This window comes from Pelobates fuscus, chromosome 3, assembly GCF_036172605.1.
Source record: "Pelobates fuscus isolate aPelFus1 chromosome 3, aPelFus1.pri, whole genome shotgun sequence".
Taxonomy (NCBI): Eukaryota; Metazoa; Chordata; class Amphibia; order Anura; family Pelobatidae; genus Pelobates; species Pelobates fuscus.
The window spans coordinates 16,275,893-16,293,303 of NC_086319.1; the positions used below are offsets into that span (position 1 = coordinate 16,275,893).

Sequence of the window (17,411 nt, forward strand, 5' to 3'; positions counted from 1 at the left end):
GGTTTCATCCCCGGCTAGCTACCACGGCTGTTTTATATCTCTAACTTTATACAATGAGCTCCGCCATGTTGGGTAACAGTCAGTCTTACAGACATCCCAACTCTCCCGAAGTTCTGGGGGTCTTCCGCGTTATAATAGCGGCTCCCTGACACCTGCAAGTTATTTACAATATCCCGGGAGTCACACAATCAGACATGCAATTAGCTGACAATCAATTAGCTGGTGAAAGCGACTCCTGAAATGAGTTTTTGCATGTTGAGCCGTCTGGTCTTAAACCCCAGGATGTAAAGTTAAACACTTACTAATGTATTATTTATAACCTGCTATTGTTTAACTGCACATTATTATTATTATATATATATATAGTGCCATCAGATTCCGTAGCGCTGTACAGTGGGATTAATCTTCTTATTGTGTATAATTCGGTAAAACCCTTAGATATCATTTATTACATTTGATATATTAGTGTTATTTAAAGATGGCATTTCCTCAATCTATCTGGAGATTAAATACTATAAATCCCCTCACTGAGCCATTCAATGTGTCCCAGAGGCTGATGGGAATTAGAGTGCAAGCTCCCCAGGCCAGTATTTCCATGGTACCCAGGCAGAGCTGTGTGTGACCTTGACACTGATCACATGATCTGATATCCCGGCAGCCTCAGTGGCGGTCAGCTGACCTGCCTGTCCCAAGATGGCGGCGCCCGTGCTGCACGCTTTCCGAGGAGCGGTCTGGCGGGTTCCCCGGGTTTCCTGCCGCTGCCTGTCGGGCTCCCCGGGGTTCCTGGCGGCCGTGGCCCGGCGGGGGCTGTTCCAGGAGCTGTTCCCTCCGGAGGGCCCCGGGCTCCCAGACCTGCTCCTCTCGGGGCCCCAGACCGTGTACTGCGGGTTCGACCCCACGGCGGACTCTCTGCATGTGGGCAACCTGCTGGCCGTGCTGGGCCTGCTTCACTTCCACCGGGCCGGCCACCACGCCATCGCCCTCATCGGGGGGGCCACAGCCCAGATAGGGGACCCCAGCGGCCGCAGCCTGGAGAGGGAACCCCTGAACCCCGAGATCCTGGAGAGCAACGTGAGGGGGGTCAGGGACAGCCTGAACAGGGTGTTTGAGAACTACCAGGTGCTGCATGGGGGCCACGCCAAGCCAGGGGCCACCTTCAACGTGCTGGACAACGCGTCCTGGTACCGGAACCGCCAGCCCATAGAGTTCCTGAGTTCGGTGGGCCGCCATTTCCGAATGGGTACCATGCTTAGCCGGCACAGTGTCCAGAGCCGCCTGAAGACCCCTGATGGCATGAGTCTCACCGAGTTCCTCTACCAGATGTTCCAAGCGTACGACTTCTACCACCTTCACCAGCAGCACGGCTGTAAGATCCAACTGGGGGGCAACGACCAACTGGGCAACCTCATGTCTGGCCACGAGTTTATCCACAAGTAAATATAATGCATTCCGTGTATTATTAGGTGCAATGACCTACTGGGCAACCTCATGCCGGTCACAAGTTTATCCACAAGTAAATATGCATGCCATGTATCCGTGTATTATTAGGGGCAACTTCATGTCCGGCCACGAGTTTATCCACAAGTAAATATAATGCATGCCGTGTATCCGTGTATTATTGGGGGCACTGCCCAGCTGGGCAACCTCATGTTCGGCCACGAGTTTATCCACAAGTAAATATAATGCATGCCATGTAACCGTGTATTATTAGGGGCAACTTTATGTCCGGCCACGAGTTTAACCACAAGTAAATATAATGCATGCCATGTAACCGTGTATTATTAGGGGCAACTTCATGTCCGGCCACGAGTTTATCCACAAGTAAATATGCTTGCCGTGTATTGTGTATTATTAGGGGCAACGAACAACTGGGCAACCTCATGTCCAGCCACGAGTTTATCCCAAAGTAAAAATATTATTGGGGGACACCGACTAACTGGGCAACCTCATGTCCAGCCACGAGTTTATCCACAAGTAAAAATATTATTGGGGGACACCGACCAACTGGGCAACCTTGTGTCCGGCTACGAGTTTATCCATAATTAAATATAATCCAGGCTGTGTATCATTAGGGGCAACAACCAACTGGGCCACTTCATGTCCGGTCCCGAGTTTATTCACAAATATATATGCATGCCATATATCTGTGTATTATTAGGTGCAATGACCTACTGGGCAACCTCACATCTGGCCACGAGTTTATCCACAAGTAAATATAATGCTTGCCGTGTATCGTGTATTATTAGGGGCACCGACCAACTGGGCAACCTCATGTCCGGCCACGAGTTTATCCACAAGTAAATATGATGCATGCCGACCAACTGGGCAACCCCATGTCCGGCCATGAGTTTATCCACAAGTAAATATGATGCATGCCGTGTATCCGTGTATTATTGGGGGAACCACCCAACTAAATAACCCCATGTCCGGCCATGAGTTTATCCACAAGTAAATATAATGCAGGCCATGTATAATTAGGGGCACCGACCAGCTGGGCAACTTCATGTCCGGCCATGAGTTTATCCACAAGTTAATACAATGCAGGGCAAGCTAATGACTGGCTCACATTTATTCAAAAGTAAATATAAAATGTTCCCTGTGCTATTGGGGTATGGACCAACTGGGCAACTTCATGTCTGGTCATGAATTTATCTACAAGTAAATATAATGCATGACGTGTATTATTAGAGATATGGACCAATTGGGCAACCTAATTCCAAGCCACAAATGTATTCCCAAGTAAATGTAATGTGTACCATGTACTATTGGAGAAAGGACCAACTTAGCAAACTCTTACCCAGCCTCAACTGTTTTTACAATTAAATATACTGCATACTGTGTTGACAGGCGCCAACCAACTGGGCAACACCATATCCAGCCACAAGTAATTATAATGCGCGCAGTATTAGTGGGGACAACAACAAATTGGGCAGGCTCACGTTTGGCCATGAATTATTCACAGTAAATATACTGTGCTGTATGTTAGTGGGTGGCACCCAACCGAACTGAGCACACTCATGTCGGGCCACTAATTTATCTGCATCTAAATAAACATCAAGTTGTGTGATGTTTGGGTGGCACAAACTGGGCAAGTTTGTTTTGACATTATTAGCATTTGTTAATATTATGGTTAAATTACATATTGCTGAAATTTCCTTTATAGGGTGACTGGTGAAGATGTATTTGGGATCATGTTGCCTCTTATTACGAATACCACAGGGGACAAGCTGGGGAAATCTGCAGGGAATGCTGTCTGGCTGAATAGAGAACGGACATCTCCATTCGATTTCTATCAGTTTTTTGTGAGGCAGAAGGACAGCAGCGTTGAGAGGTAAGTTGGAGGAAATATGGCTGATGGCATTTATTTGGGAGTAGTAATTGCTACTTGCAGTTTATAAACCCTGGCTATTAGATGATTTGTCCTTCATGAAAATGTAACAATTAAAATAACAATATTGATGGATCAAAGGAACAATTAGTAAAGCGTGTCTATATTAACTAAATATGTTTCTGGGCCATGTGTAGAAATTAAAAATAAACCTTAAAAAAACAATTACATTTGCCTATAATGCAACACTGGGACATACTTCTCATTAGATGTATACAATATTTGGCTTCACACACTGGATGATGGTTATAACACTTATTCTAGTCCGAAGCCCCTAGTAACAGTGTCTCACAGCGACTTGTAGGCATGGAAATTGCTAAATGGAAACCGCACTGCTTTCAACAACAAGGCTGTAGAACAGGCCTGTCTAACCTGCGGCCCCCAAGTGTAGAATTAAGCCTAAAATATAACTAAGGTGTTCCTTAGTTAGTGTTACTCTAAGCAGCCAGTTACAATGATTCAGTGACTGTATTTAGAACTTCCCCAAACGCCCAACATGCTGGGAATGGGCAGTCACCTGAACTGTTATTACACAGTAAGAAATAATACGTGTACAGTTTCTGGAGGTAATCAATCCTTGTATTCCATATTGCATTGATATTGGGAATTCCTGGATCAAACAGATGTTACAGTTCTGTTATAGACAGAATACTAAGCCATGCAATGTGTTCTTTATCCAAGGTTTTTGAAGCTGTTCACATTCCTTCCACTTGAGGAGATTGAAAAACTAATGGAGCAACATGTGAAGGAGCCTGAGAAGAGAGTTCCCCAGAAAAGACTTGCTGCGGAGGTTACAAAACTCGTTCATGGGAAAGAGGGTCTGGAATCTGCCAAAAGGTAGCATTAGATTATCCTCACTATCCGTAGGATCACATGTAAGAATTGAGAAGGTTAACGCTTCCTCAGCTGCAACATGTTTAACCCCTTAAGGACACATGACATGTCATGATTCCCTTTTATTCCAGAAGTTTGGTCCTTAAGGGGTTAAATGTGGAGTGGATTACGCTTGGCCCCACTTTCAGTAACAAGGTGTTTACCGTTACAGTTTACTTATTTCTGTTTTAGTCTTTAGCTCGGTCAACATAATTTGTACAATTGACAGCTATAACCATTATGGGGACATGTCTTCTGAAACTTTCCCTGTAAAAATTGTATCTTAAAGGGTTACTCCAATGACCATGACCACTCTAGGGATTTGATGTGGTCATGGAGGTAGGAGTATATGTATGTGCAGTGTCACTGGTTACATGGTGTCGAGGCTGGGATTAGTAGTGACACTCCAAGAACCATGACGATTAGAACTAACTGCAGTAGTTATGTAGCAAGGTGTGTTTGGGCAAAGTAGTATTTACCAGCATCTCCGTAGCCTCCGAATGCATGGGGAATTTGACATCTGAGAAAATGGTTTGATAAAAAGTTGTAGGAATTCCAGTGCTTAGTGGTTGATCATTTATTGCCTGAAACTTTCGAATCTTATTGCACCAGCTGCCTACATGTCAAATCCCGTTTAGCCAGTTTGACTAAAATACAATGAATAACCATACATATAATTATTTCTGTCACGGAGCCCCTCACGTTTCAGATCTGTCATTGTTTATGTGATGGTTGGTTATCTTCCAGGTGTACGCATGCTTTATATCATAGCAGAATTGATGCTCTGGAAGCCATGTCTGACCAGGAGTTGCAGGAACTCTTCCAAGAAGCTCCTTTTACTGAATCACTCTTTGAACCGGGTACTAGGGTACTGGATGCCTGCCTGGCAGTGTCTGCCATCCCGGAGGGCGCACGTGGGTAAGATTTAAGGTTGTGTCCGTTTACATTTACCCTGTGTGACTAGCACCCACTCCAGGTGAAACCCTCCAACAGGAAGAGGGCTTTGATTTTCAGGATCAAGCAAAACAAAAACCTACTTTGAAACTATTTCCAATTAAAACTGAAAATGACAAAAGAAATTAGCAAATTTCCACAGTATTTACCAACTTCCATATCTGATGTTTAATATTTTTTAAAGTAAATTCTATGTTTATATTGGTCATAGAGAGCCCCCTTTCAGCAGTAGGTGTAATATCCTTCAACTCTTTGGAGGACATGGAATTCTTAGTATGATTGGGTGCATTCTAGCATAAATGAAACCATTTACTAGGCGTTCTTTCTTAACTAAATCCTCCCTGCCCCCTCTGTGCTATTCTTCTTCCTGTTCCACAATGTGCTCTTTGAGAACTGGTGCCCAAAATAGTACTGGGTTAAAATGCCACAATGTAATTTTTTTTTTTTAGGTTTGATATCATCACCCGTGGCGGTCTGAGCATTAATCACCAGAAGATCACAAATCCAGATGAGATCCTGGTACCTGGGCAACATATTCTTAAAAATGGACTCTCGCTAATAAAAGTTGGGAAGAAGAATTTTTACATTCTGAAATGGCTGCACTTATAAGAGCCATAAATGTGGATACCGCTTATTCTGACTGGGGTACTTTGTCAGAGAACACTGTATTGTACTATTCTCACTAAGTGAGATCTGCTCTGTAAATAAATGTATTACTTATACACATGATTTGTGTTGCCAGCTCAGAGTGCATGCTCCAATCAAGGGAAGGGAGGGATTTTTCAATTGAGAGAGAGAAAAAAAAACACATTCCCAATCCTACTCAATGAGCTGCATTAGAGGGGGGGAGACAGGTACGGTCTGACATTACTGAGCAGAACCCAGTCTTTCCAGCACAGACTATTGGGAAAGAATCTTTCTGCACACAAATATGCTAATAAGACTTACTTTTGCCATATTACAAAGTGTTTTTTTTTTTTTTTTTCTTCCTGCAGCGTTTATCGGATTTCTTTACAAATACTGTTGTGTTGATGTAGGCAGATCTATTTATAATTTTGTGCTGCTTGGTAGAAAAGCTATTCATTTAAAAAAAAAAAAATTTTTTATAAAGCAGTGTGTAGACTTTGCCATAAAAGTTTCACATTTTAAAAGGACCATTCTGCTCCCCAGCTTAGATTTCAGGTCGTATTTGTATATAAACCATTAAATGCTTTAACAATTCTGCAACAATGCATGCAGAAAGTGAAAGGCATTAAATCAACTGTGGGCCCTAATTTGCATATATGTAGCCACAATACAGAATCCTGGGAGGAAAAAACGAGTCTAACTCATCTGCGATGTGCTACTAACAAGAAAAATGCTCATCTTAGAATGTCCCCGTTTGGAGCAAATCAAAGCTTCTGTAAACATGTGCTGTATGTACCATAGGATTAAAGACTTCCTATTAAGTGCTCAAGTTTTATGCATTCTATTCCCCCCATAGCCTTTCCACTTGCATACTGCTCTCTCCCAGAAAGCTACGCGTCTGATGAATCCCATTAATGTCTGTACAAATCCAGAGCTGAATTTCTATCCTCTGTCTCTCCACCTCAGTTTTGTTGCATAAATCAGATGATATGAAAATGAATCTAGATTTGGTTTTCTTGTTTGTGCAATGGGACATTCCAGGCACCTACCGTGCAAGCCCACAATATATGGGTCTGATATGGAACCCAGAGGACATACGGCAGTGATCTCAAAACATTGGTTGACACTTTCTGCAGAAGCAGTTTATTTACAATGATAAACAGACATCTCAAAACATACATACATAGACAGGGTTTCAGCATAAACAATATTGCCGTTGGCGCTAGCCATGGATATGTATTTCTGCGCTCAGGCCACCGGTTGTGAATCTTCCCCCTACACACAGCCTGTGCAGAAGCCGACATATTATGAGTAATTCATTCCTGATCGCATGGCAGTTCCGTTAACCTGTACATGCCAGGGAGATGGACAGAGCTGTGTAAAGTCCTGCCATAACCTCTGTGGCAAGGAAAGCTGTAAAAGTGAGCGTCACAATACACAAACGCTATAAAATGTCCAGCAAGACACCTTTTGCAATAATTAAAAAAACAAAAACAAAATGTTACACACAGAAAGATTGCATTGGAGGGGTGTGTTTAACTAGGTTGCATTATCGGGCGATACATCGGGTTCTCTCAGGTCAGTAGGAACATTCTTTTGGTTTCCATGGTGACTGATCCACTATGGGAACTTTCCCCCAGAATTCTTCATAATATTGATGAGACTGCTCGCAAACAATGTACGTTTGTCCTCTCTGCTGCAAAAACTTTAAATGTGTGTCGATGGGCAATTGCTTAGGGGCAAAACTGAAGATGTTTTTGTTTAATAGTAACATTTTCATGGTTGCCAGATTACATAACTGAAATCTCTTTATTTAAAGGAGAGCCTGAAACTCTATGGTACCTCAAAGCAGGTACTAAAGGCAGCTTTTAATAAAGCACACGGTCAGGGAGCGTCTTTGAATTAATTTAGTCTGTGCTAATTAGAATACAAAACACTTCAGAAAACAAGGATGGATAACAAAAAAAAAAAAGTTGAAATGTAAAAAAATAAAATTCAGACTGCACTATTAAAAAAGAAAATATATTTAAGTCCTTGAGAGGTCGCCGCAGCATTCTATGGTTTCAATGATTAATATGTGGAGAGAAAAAAAAAAATGTCACTCTAAACGTTTAAGTGGACCCAGGGAAATCTGTCCGCTGAATAAGGGATTGTGATGTCCCAGCATGCTTTGTGCTCCAATCACAACGTCACAATGTTAGATCAGCTTGAATCACAAAAGGAATTCAGGGTGGGAGAAACAATTGGACGTAATATTTATTGTGTGGATTGTATAGCTTGCTACATACAGCACATATTCCCTCTTTAATATCCATTCTTTCTATACATATTGAATGTGGTTAGAGGTTTTCATAAATAAAATTCTACCAAATCATCTTAGTCTAGCCCATTTCGTTTCAAGTTGTTTCCTTTCCTCCTGTTCTCCTTTCACCACAGATGTGTTTCCCGAATTTCTGCAATAATCTGGCTCGCTCGCTGTAGTGCCTGCAAGGGAGAAAAGATGTAACCAGGTGTGACACTGACATCATCACAAACCGCAGTGCTATCAATGGTCGGGCACCCAGCTGGCACATGTATCATTCATTACACGGAGTACCCATAATATCCTGATGGCATCCTCAGTCAAACCTTTAGCAAAGCATGAGCCACGTCACATTACACACAGAACCTCGTACACACCCACGGTACCCACAAACACGCTTGCATCATATTAAAACAGACGTGGCACAAAAAACATTCTAATCTCTACCCAGAGCTCTCCCCATGAGCTCCCTAACTTGCACCAGGGACCGTTTGAAGAAAAGAATTTACTTCCAATTTGTTAAGTCTCTTCTTTGATTTTCCTTAAAGATACAGAATACATGCAGTCTATCCACAGGTCTAATTTAGACTAGCCTTACTAGAGCGCAGGTGTAGACTTCTAGTCGCATATCCCCTCTTCAAGCATTTATTCAGTGAACAGACTGTCTCCATACATTCCTTGCTCCCACAATTGACCCCTCTAATCTAAATCTAAATTACATTCTTTAGAACAGAAATATATTTGCTCCAGTAAGTTTAGAGGCATGTTCGCAGTTTTCTGGATTTTTTTTCCCTATTACCTTTAACATATCCGCTGCTTCCTTCCTGCGCTGCGCCATGTCTTCGGACTCCGTTAGCAGGTCATCCAGCAGTAGAGATTTGTAGAGCTGGCCGACCAGCTCACTCTGCAAGGTGTCCTTCACGTGATTCACCAGAAAGTGCATCACAGCCTTTGGCACGCTGGGGACAAACAGCATCAGTTAAATAATGCAGAAAGAAAAAGCACCATTAGTTGATTTTGGCTGATTTTTAGTTATATCACTGCTCCGACAAAAAAATAAACACATTTATCTGAAATCTGCACAACTTACAGGGAATAATACAAAAGAAGATAAAAAAAAATCTCATAATTGGAGCGACATGAATGAATGCACAACCCCCCTTATAGCAGCAAGTAAAAAACAAAACTTGGGAGATGAAAGCGTTTCACATCTGCCAAAATCCATATGAGATCTCCAGAATACCACATGGGGGCGCTCATTCACTGCATGGTTTGTGCTGCAGTGTTACATTCCACTACTATTTATTACATTCATAGCTGCGTAAATAAGTGTTTTACACAATCACAATGATTGAACAAAAATTATAGGTGAGGACTCTCCATATATACAAAGGTTATAAGGGAAACAAAACCAAAAGGGAAGAAGAATATATGGCTGAAGGTTTGCAAATTCAGGTTACAAAAGGCTTACAGCAAACAGATGATTGGTTAACACAGGATAAATAAATAAAGTTAATGTAAACAAAGTCCTAGGGCCAGAGGGTATTCACCCTCGCATGCTTCGTGAGCTTAGTGTATAAATATCCATATCACCACTTAAAATTTTCAGGATTCTTTTATTTCAGGAATTGTACCAGAGAATTGGAGAAAAGCAGATGTGGTGCCGATATTTAAAAAGGGTTCAAAAGCTCAAACGGTAAACTACAGACTCATGATGTGGTTGGGAAATTAATTGAAAGGCTGGTTAAGGGATAATATTCAATAATTTATTTTGAACAATAAAATTAGCAGGAAACAGCATGGTCTTAGGAAAGACAGGTCCATGCCAATCTAACTTAATTGCGTTCTATAAAAAAAAGTTATTAGCAATATAGATCACGGTGATCTAGTAGACATGATTACTTGGATTTTACCAAGGCATTTGATACAATTCCACACAAAAGGTTACTATTAAAACTGAAACCAGTTGGTTTAGACGGAATATCGTGTTCACTGGCTTAAAGAGTATGGAGAGAATTTGTAAATGGAAAATGTTTAAAATGGACAAAAGTGTTAAGTGGAGTGCCTCAGGGTTCTGTCCTGGGTCCACTTCTCTTTAATCTGTTTACAAACGATCTTGAAGTGAAGATAATGACAAGCTTTCGGGAGAACCTCCCTTTCCAAAGTCTGAAGTATTTCTGAGCAAGACGACACATAGAATTCAAAGTTGAGTTGCGATACAGGGGTTAAAGCGACATGAGTGGAGACAAGACAGGTTTAATAGAACATAGACAGGTTTGACAGAAGAGCCACCTCTGCAAGAATGGTGTCTATGTTCTATTAAACCTGTCTTATCTGCACTCATGTCACTTTAACCCCTATATCACAACTCAACTTTGAATTCTATGTGTCGGTATTACAAGATACTAATTTTATCTGTTTTTTTTTTACAAATATGTTATTGATATGTATGTAAACAGGTTCTAATCCAATTGCCATTATGAAGTCAGGAAGGATTCTCCCCCCCTCCCCCCCCCCCTTTTGTGGCATAATTGGAAATGACTAAAATTTATTTTTTTTGCCTTCTTTTGGATCAAAAGCATAAAAAATTGTCTTTACAGTTCAACAAGATGGACTTTAGTCTTTTTTTTCAGCCTAGACAATCATGTAACTATGAAAGGGTGTTTTTCCCCTCCTCCTTCCTTCCCTCCCTCCACAACAATAAAGTGGTTATGTGCCACGTGTATATATTTAGAGTGAACCACTTTGTAATAAATGGAGATCTCGGACTTTAGCCGTGACAGACACAGTTTGAGTTACCCCACAAGGCAGCAATTGCTTCAGCAAACATGGAGGAGGTTAATACCACAAGAAGGAACTGACAGAAATAGTCACTGAAAGTGTGAGCTCTTGGGAATTCTAGATTAAAACTGAAACAGACGATTTGTGGGATTCTTTCAGTTCAGCTGGAAATTGTCTGGCCGAAAATGTGAAATCCAGTATGAATTCCTGAAAATTCACATAGTGAATAACCGTATCAGACTGTGTCCTGATCATCACTTCACAAGCTGTAATCTACCCAACATGGACCTTGAACATTTCTTGAATTCATCAGAGTTCCTGTTGGCGACGCTGCAAGACTTGCACCTACTACCAGCTCTATATTATAGCACAGTCAAGTCTGGTCCCCGTCACAATGGCTGCTTAAAGTAACCAACCATGTGCATTCCAGAAATACGGTTTTGCTTTAGGCAAGTTTTCCTTTTTTGTTGCAGCGTGAGACAAGGCTGGCCGTTTACCCAGCATTCTCCAATGCCTCCATGGCTATTCTGACAACTAGCATTAGACGCCCATTTCTTCGGTTCCAGTTTGAAGCTATCCATGTTCTACATTAGATCTAGAACACAACATTTCAAGACTTGTCCATCGTTAAGGGGCTTATTCACTAAACATTCAATGAATTAAAACGCAGCGGCAATATTCAGGTCACTGGAGCCAAATCTGCCAATGATTTTATTTCCTGTCAGCTCATGGAGTATTAAACCTGTACTGTCATCCTCAATGGGCCCGGCAACGTCCCATAAATTGTCGCCTCACCTGTCTTGAATATTCTTCCGGACAATAAGAAAATAGGATTTAATGAGTCGCTCGATCACTTCGCAGTCTCTCTGCTCCCGTGCGGAGAGCTTTCTGGCAACTGGCACTGGCTGGGGGATTGGGAAGAAAATACAGCGATTATTTAAAGTACTAGCCCACACTATTTGTACATGTTGTACCTTATACTACAATATGCTTCTTAGACAAGTTTTAACCCCTTCATTAAATAATTATTTCCAATAAAAAATAAAATAAAACAGTACAGAATCTATTAGAAATACGAGATGCACAGAAAGTACATTACAGGATAAAACAGCAGTTTTATATACCGATTTAAGGTTTACAGATACTTAAAGCAATTACATACATTTCATATAGTCATCGTCACAATTCACAAATATTTGTGTTTCTATGCCAATGTATTGCAAGGTAAGTGATACCATATAATCTTCAAATACATTTTTTTGTCATGTTCAGTAGGTACGGAAACTGATAAAGTTGTTAAAAAAAACCACCTGCTCCCGGGTATGTGCAAAGATCATCTTGGCATATTTAGGAATGCAGTTTCCTAAAAATGGCAGCTAAATGTAAAAAATATGTATTTATGCAGGCACAATCTCCACAAATACAACAAATTACAGATGTCAGAGTTTGCCCAGGCAAAGCATCAGAGAGGCTTTGCGTTTGGCATGAACACAAAGCAACACATGGCAATGGGGCTGAAAGCTGAGACTGCGGAGGATAGACAAGCATTGGGGAACTATAGCACATGTGCGGTGATCGCCACTCCCCACCAGATTCTTCTTATAGACCAGCAATGGATCCATTCAATTCCTGACAATTCTCATCGATAACTGTGATCGCCACTCCCCACCACATTCTTCTTATATACCAGCAATGGATCCATTTCAATTCCTGACAATTCTCATTGATAACGGTGATCGCCACTCCTCACCAGATTCTTCTTATAGACCAGCAATGGATCCATTTCAATTCCTTACAATTCTCATCGATAACGGTGATCGCCACTCCCCACCACATTCTTCTTATAGACCAGCAATGGAATCAATTTCAATTCCTGACAACTCATCGATAACGGTAATCGTGTGCAACAATGCCGAACCTGAACACTTCATTAACGGTTGAGTAATCATTAAATTTGGTATTCAGAGTGTAAGCTCACAAGACAAGGGTAGTCATTTCATCAGTATATTTAAAGCTTTTTTCACCCTAGGTCATTGTATTAATAGCCCTGCTCTACCGTAGATTGTTGCAGAAAATGCCGATGCCAGAAACAAAATATAAAAACCACCGCAACTAAATTATATTGCACAAATCACATTTAACTCATCGCCTATGCCCCTTCCCTTCATGCATTTGAAGGCACATAAATTCAACTGCAGTTTCTGCAACATTTAAAGGACATTTCAGAACACATTGCTTTTTGTGGACACTGCCACTTTAAGGAAAATTTCAGGCTTAATTTTTGGTGAATTTCAAAATCCATCCATAAATTTGGCAATACAAACCATAACCGAGTGTCACGAACACACCCTACTCCAAGAGGGTGTGTGACGTAGTTGTGGTGGTTAAAGGGTTAAAGGTCACTATTTGTCTGCACTAGACCGGAAATAATGACAAAATCCCCCGTAACACCACCCACACTTAAACATAATAATATCACTATTACTATCTTAACGCTGCCACCACCAAGACAATTTATAAATGGGGTGCCTTTGTCCCCCAGGTAAATAAATAATAAAACCCACCAGATATTACTTGGCACAATATTTAAGGAATTGCAAAAAATACTAACCAGTCTCTTCAGGTAACGTGATTCTTAACCAGACAAACGCAGAACTTAATAAATTAATGTTTATTACGAGCAGAAAATAGCCACAGTGCATACAAAAAATATATGCTAAACAAATTATTTACACCAACAACAGATAAAAACAAAAAGTATAAAATACAGAAGTCCTAATTACTCACTTGGGTTTTCAAAGTACAACTTCTTCCCAGGGGGTCTCTGGCAAGGAAGGATGGTGACTCACTCAAAATTAGATCTTGGCCCCAAGCAAGCATACCAAGACCTTTTAATATCATTTGTTATATACCCTTTAGAATCATCTCAAGTTCCCAGCCTTTCCAGAGGCGGAGATAAGGCGTACCTATAGACACAATAAGTAGCCACTCCAAAAAAACAACAAGCCATATATAAACTTTTGGTTTGATGATCTCTTCTTTACTTTCCACATAAATAATTGCCTCTATAAATTTGTAACCATTTTCCCATTCCAGGGTTATATCACATGACTTACGTGTGACCTAATATAGCAGACATCACAACCCCTGCCACCCGGTCTAAGCTGTATAAGTGATGTTTAGAATTTATTAAAAGGCTGTGCTTGTCCCATTCTAAATATAATAAAAATGAGGCGTAATTATTAATCTGTGGATAAGTATTACGGTTTCTCTTGGATATGATACTAGAACATACTAGTCTTCATGAAACTAATACCATTACCATATCAAAGGATTGAACGATCCATTGATAGTTTCAAGCCATATGGTCAAAGTCAGCCGGCTTACATTGAAACTAGACATACAGGTGACTCAAGTGTAAAATGTCTCACCTTGCAGGGCCTTTGATAGATCGAAAAGGGCAATCCTTTTCACACCTTGCAGAAGCCCCTTTTGATCAAAAGAGCAATTTCTTTCTGCCATTTGTCCTCTACCCAGGGGTCAAATTATTGATACACTACACAAGTTATATTAAATAGCAATATTCCATAGTGTAATAATAAATTATGCACCCTTGCCGTGACACAGACTGTCTAGGAATCCCAGCATCTGGTCTGTAGTATTTGTCAATTAATACACACACTCAAAAAAGAGAGTCTACATAATTGGACTCACCACATCCAGAAGGTTAACAGCATGTCCCCTCATAGGGCTGGACGGGAGAGGAGGGAGATTCTTGTTTTTCTCCTCCAGTAATAGCTCCTCTCCTTTGGAGGCTTTTAACATCCCCCTCCAATTGCCTGTTCCAGCGTCCACGACACTATCCCCGGTAGACCCCGACAGACTTGCCTACAATAAAAGGACACGATCCGTAAGGTTATCCGCTAAAGGGAGATTTTAAGGGGATTTCTAATTTAAGGCTACATTAGCGGAGCTGAAAGCATGGCCAAATGTTTTTCCGTTCGGCCCCTTTGACCATAAATTTGAATTTTACTTGGAATTCTCACTACTGAATAACCCTGATTTTTTTTCCATATATCACAGAACATGGCATGGCATCAGACTGTAAACATGATAAGAAATATAATTTAACGTGGACTGATCTAAACAGAATGGTTTACAAACTTTCAATAAAACAAAGACCAGCACATTGATCAGAAACCGGGGATCTGACTCCTAACTTCATTCTGATTGGCTAGAAACCAACAAGCCAATGTGAATCCACTAATATAAGTGATGATTTATCCCTATGACAGAACCTGCTCCTCGCATGGTAAGCCCCACATCACGGAACTGTCCCAATGACCTTGTCAACCTGTTCCCTATAAGGCAAGCATTTCAGCACGAAAACCCTTCTGAAACTGATGCACTATTAGAATTGATCACTTTGCATTTTAGGCTTGTTAAAGCTTCTTTATAAAGATTAATTCCAGCTCTGGAAAACTGGTGCAGTCAGAAGGAACATTCCGTTGGTTTGCGTGCCGTTTGCATTTTCAGAAGCTTACTCCCAAAATCCTGCTTTAAAAATCCAAAATACCTGGGATTGTGTAATGTACAGTGTACAGTATCTTATGCAATCTAAATATAATGATAAATACTGCTACATGCACACTGTGTTTGGAAGGGAGATGGTCACTAAAGACCGCGCACACTGGGCGGAGATGGTCACTAAAGACCGCGCGCTCTAGGCGGAGATGGTCACTAAAGACCGCGCACACTGGGCGGAGATGGTCACTAAAGACCGCGCACACTGGGCAGAGATGGTCACTAAAGACCGCGCGCTCTAGGCGGAGATGGTCACTAAAGACCGCGCACACTGGGCGGAGATGGTCACTAAAGACCGCGCACACTGGGCGGAGATGGTCACTAAAGACCGCGCACACTGGGCGGAGATGGTCCCTAAAGACCGCGCACACTGGGCGGAGATGGTCCCTAAAGACCGCGCACACTGGGCGGAGATGGTCCCTAAAGACCGCGCACACTGGGCGGAGATGGTCCCTAAAGACCGCGCACACTGGGCGGAGATGGTCCCTAAAGACCGCGCACACTGGGCGGAGATGGTCCCTAAAGACCGCGCACACTGGGCGGAGATGGTCCCTAAAGACCGCGCACACTGGGCGGAGATGGTCCCTAAAGACCGCGCACACTGGGCGGAGATGGTCCCTAAAGACCGCGCACACTGGGCGGAGATGGTCCCTAAAGACCGCGCACACTGGGCGGAGATGGTCCCTAAAGACCGCGCACACTGGGCGGAGATGGTCCCTAAAGACCGCGCACACTGGGCGGAGATGGTCCCTAAAGACCGCGCACACTGGGCGGAGATGGTCCCTAAAGACCGCGCACACTGGGCGGAGATGGTCCCTAAAGACCGCGCACACTGGGCGGAGATGGTCCCTAAAGACCGCGCACACTGGGCGGAGATGGTCCCTAAAGACCGCGCACACTGGGCGGAGATGGTCCCTAAAGACCGCGCACACTGGGCGGAGATGGTCCCTAAAGACCGCGCACACTGGGCGGAGATGGTCCCTAAAGACCGCGCACACTGGGCGGAGATGGTCCCTAAAGACCGCGCACACTGGGCGGAGATGGTCCCTAAAGACCGCGCACACTGGGCGGAGATGGTCCCTAAAGACCGCGCACACTGGGCGGAGATGGTCCCTAAAGACCGCGCACACTGGGCGGAGATGGTCCCTAAAGACCGCGCACACTGGGCGGAGATGGTCCCTAAAGACCGCGCACACTGGGCGGAGATGGTCCCTAAAGACCGCGCACACTGGGCGGAGATGGTCCCTAAAGACCGCGCACACTGGGCGGAGATGGTCCCTAAAGACCGCGCACACTGGGCGGAGATGGTCCCTAAAGACCGCGCACACTGGGCGGAGATGGTCCCTAAAGACCGCGCACACTGGGCGGAGATGGTCCCTAAAGACCGCGCACACTGGGCGGAGATGGTCCCTAAAGACCGCGCACACTGGGCGGAGATGGTCCCTAAAGACCGCGCACACTGGGCGGAGATGGTCCCTAAAGACCGCGCACACTGGGCGGAGATGGTCCCTAAAGACCGCGCACACTGGGCGGAGATGGTCCCTAAAGACCGCGCACACTGGGCGGAGATGGTCCCTAAAGACCGCGCACACTGGGCGGAGATGGTCCCTAAAGACCGCGCACACTCTGTTGTGTCTGATAGAGACCAAGATTAATAGATAGAACTAGTAGAGAAATTTATGCAGTTATTTACTAAACACCAAATTGTAAATTAAAATCCGAATTGTAAATCGGAGGCAAAAATAGGAAAGCGGTGACTATAGCGGAATTGCAGAATTATTCCAACAGCACTATATTTTATTTCACTTAATACTACATGGAGTTTAGTGAAAAACACGGTCAATGAGATTAGAGAGAGTGACCTGTGGACTAGATAGCCGCCAAAACTGAAGCCAAAAAACC

General features: G+C 42.9%; 2 protein-coding genes across 6 annotated transcripts in view; one reads left to right on the plus strand and one right to left on the minus strand.

The window, feature by feature from the left end:
• The first annotated feature begins 597 nt into the window (after positions 1-597).
• On the plus strand, positions 598-6,187 carry YARS2 (tyrosyl-tRNA synthetase 2). The gene is made up of 5 exons (XM_063445060.1): positions 598-1,433; positions 3,164-3,331; positions 4,070-4,225; positions 5,009-5,179; positions 5,665-6,187. Exons 1-5 carry the CDS (start codon positions 694-696, stop codon positions 5,822-5,824), a joined length of 1,395 nt encoding a protein of 464 aa, XP_063301130.1. The 5' UTR covers positions 598-693; the 3' UTR covers positions 5,825-6,187.
• Positions 6,188-6,962: 775 nt separating this feature from the next.
• DNM1L (dynamin 1 like) overlaps positions 6,963-17,411 on the minus strand; it is a 44,638-nt gene continuing 34,189 nt past the window's right edge. For 4 of the 5 annotated variants that reach the window (XM_063446758.1, XM_063446756.1, XM_063446757.1 and 1 more), the window contains 4 exons: positions 14,640-14,813; positions 11,721-11,830; positions 8,944-9,103; positions 6,963-8,326 (listed from right to left, as the gene is read on the minus strand). In XM_063446758.1, coding sequence (XP_063302828.1) covers positions 8,270-8,326; positions 8,944-9,103; positions 11,721-11,830; positions 14,640-14,813 — 501 coding nt within the window. In that variant the 3' untranslated portion in view covers positions 6,963-8,269. The remainder of the gene's footprint in view (positions 8,327-8,943; positions 9,104-11,720; positions 11,831-14,639; positions 14,814-17,411) is intronic. The other variant, XM_063446759.1, reaches the window with a different exon arrangement.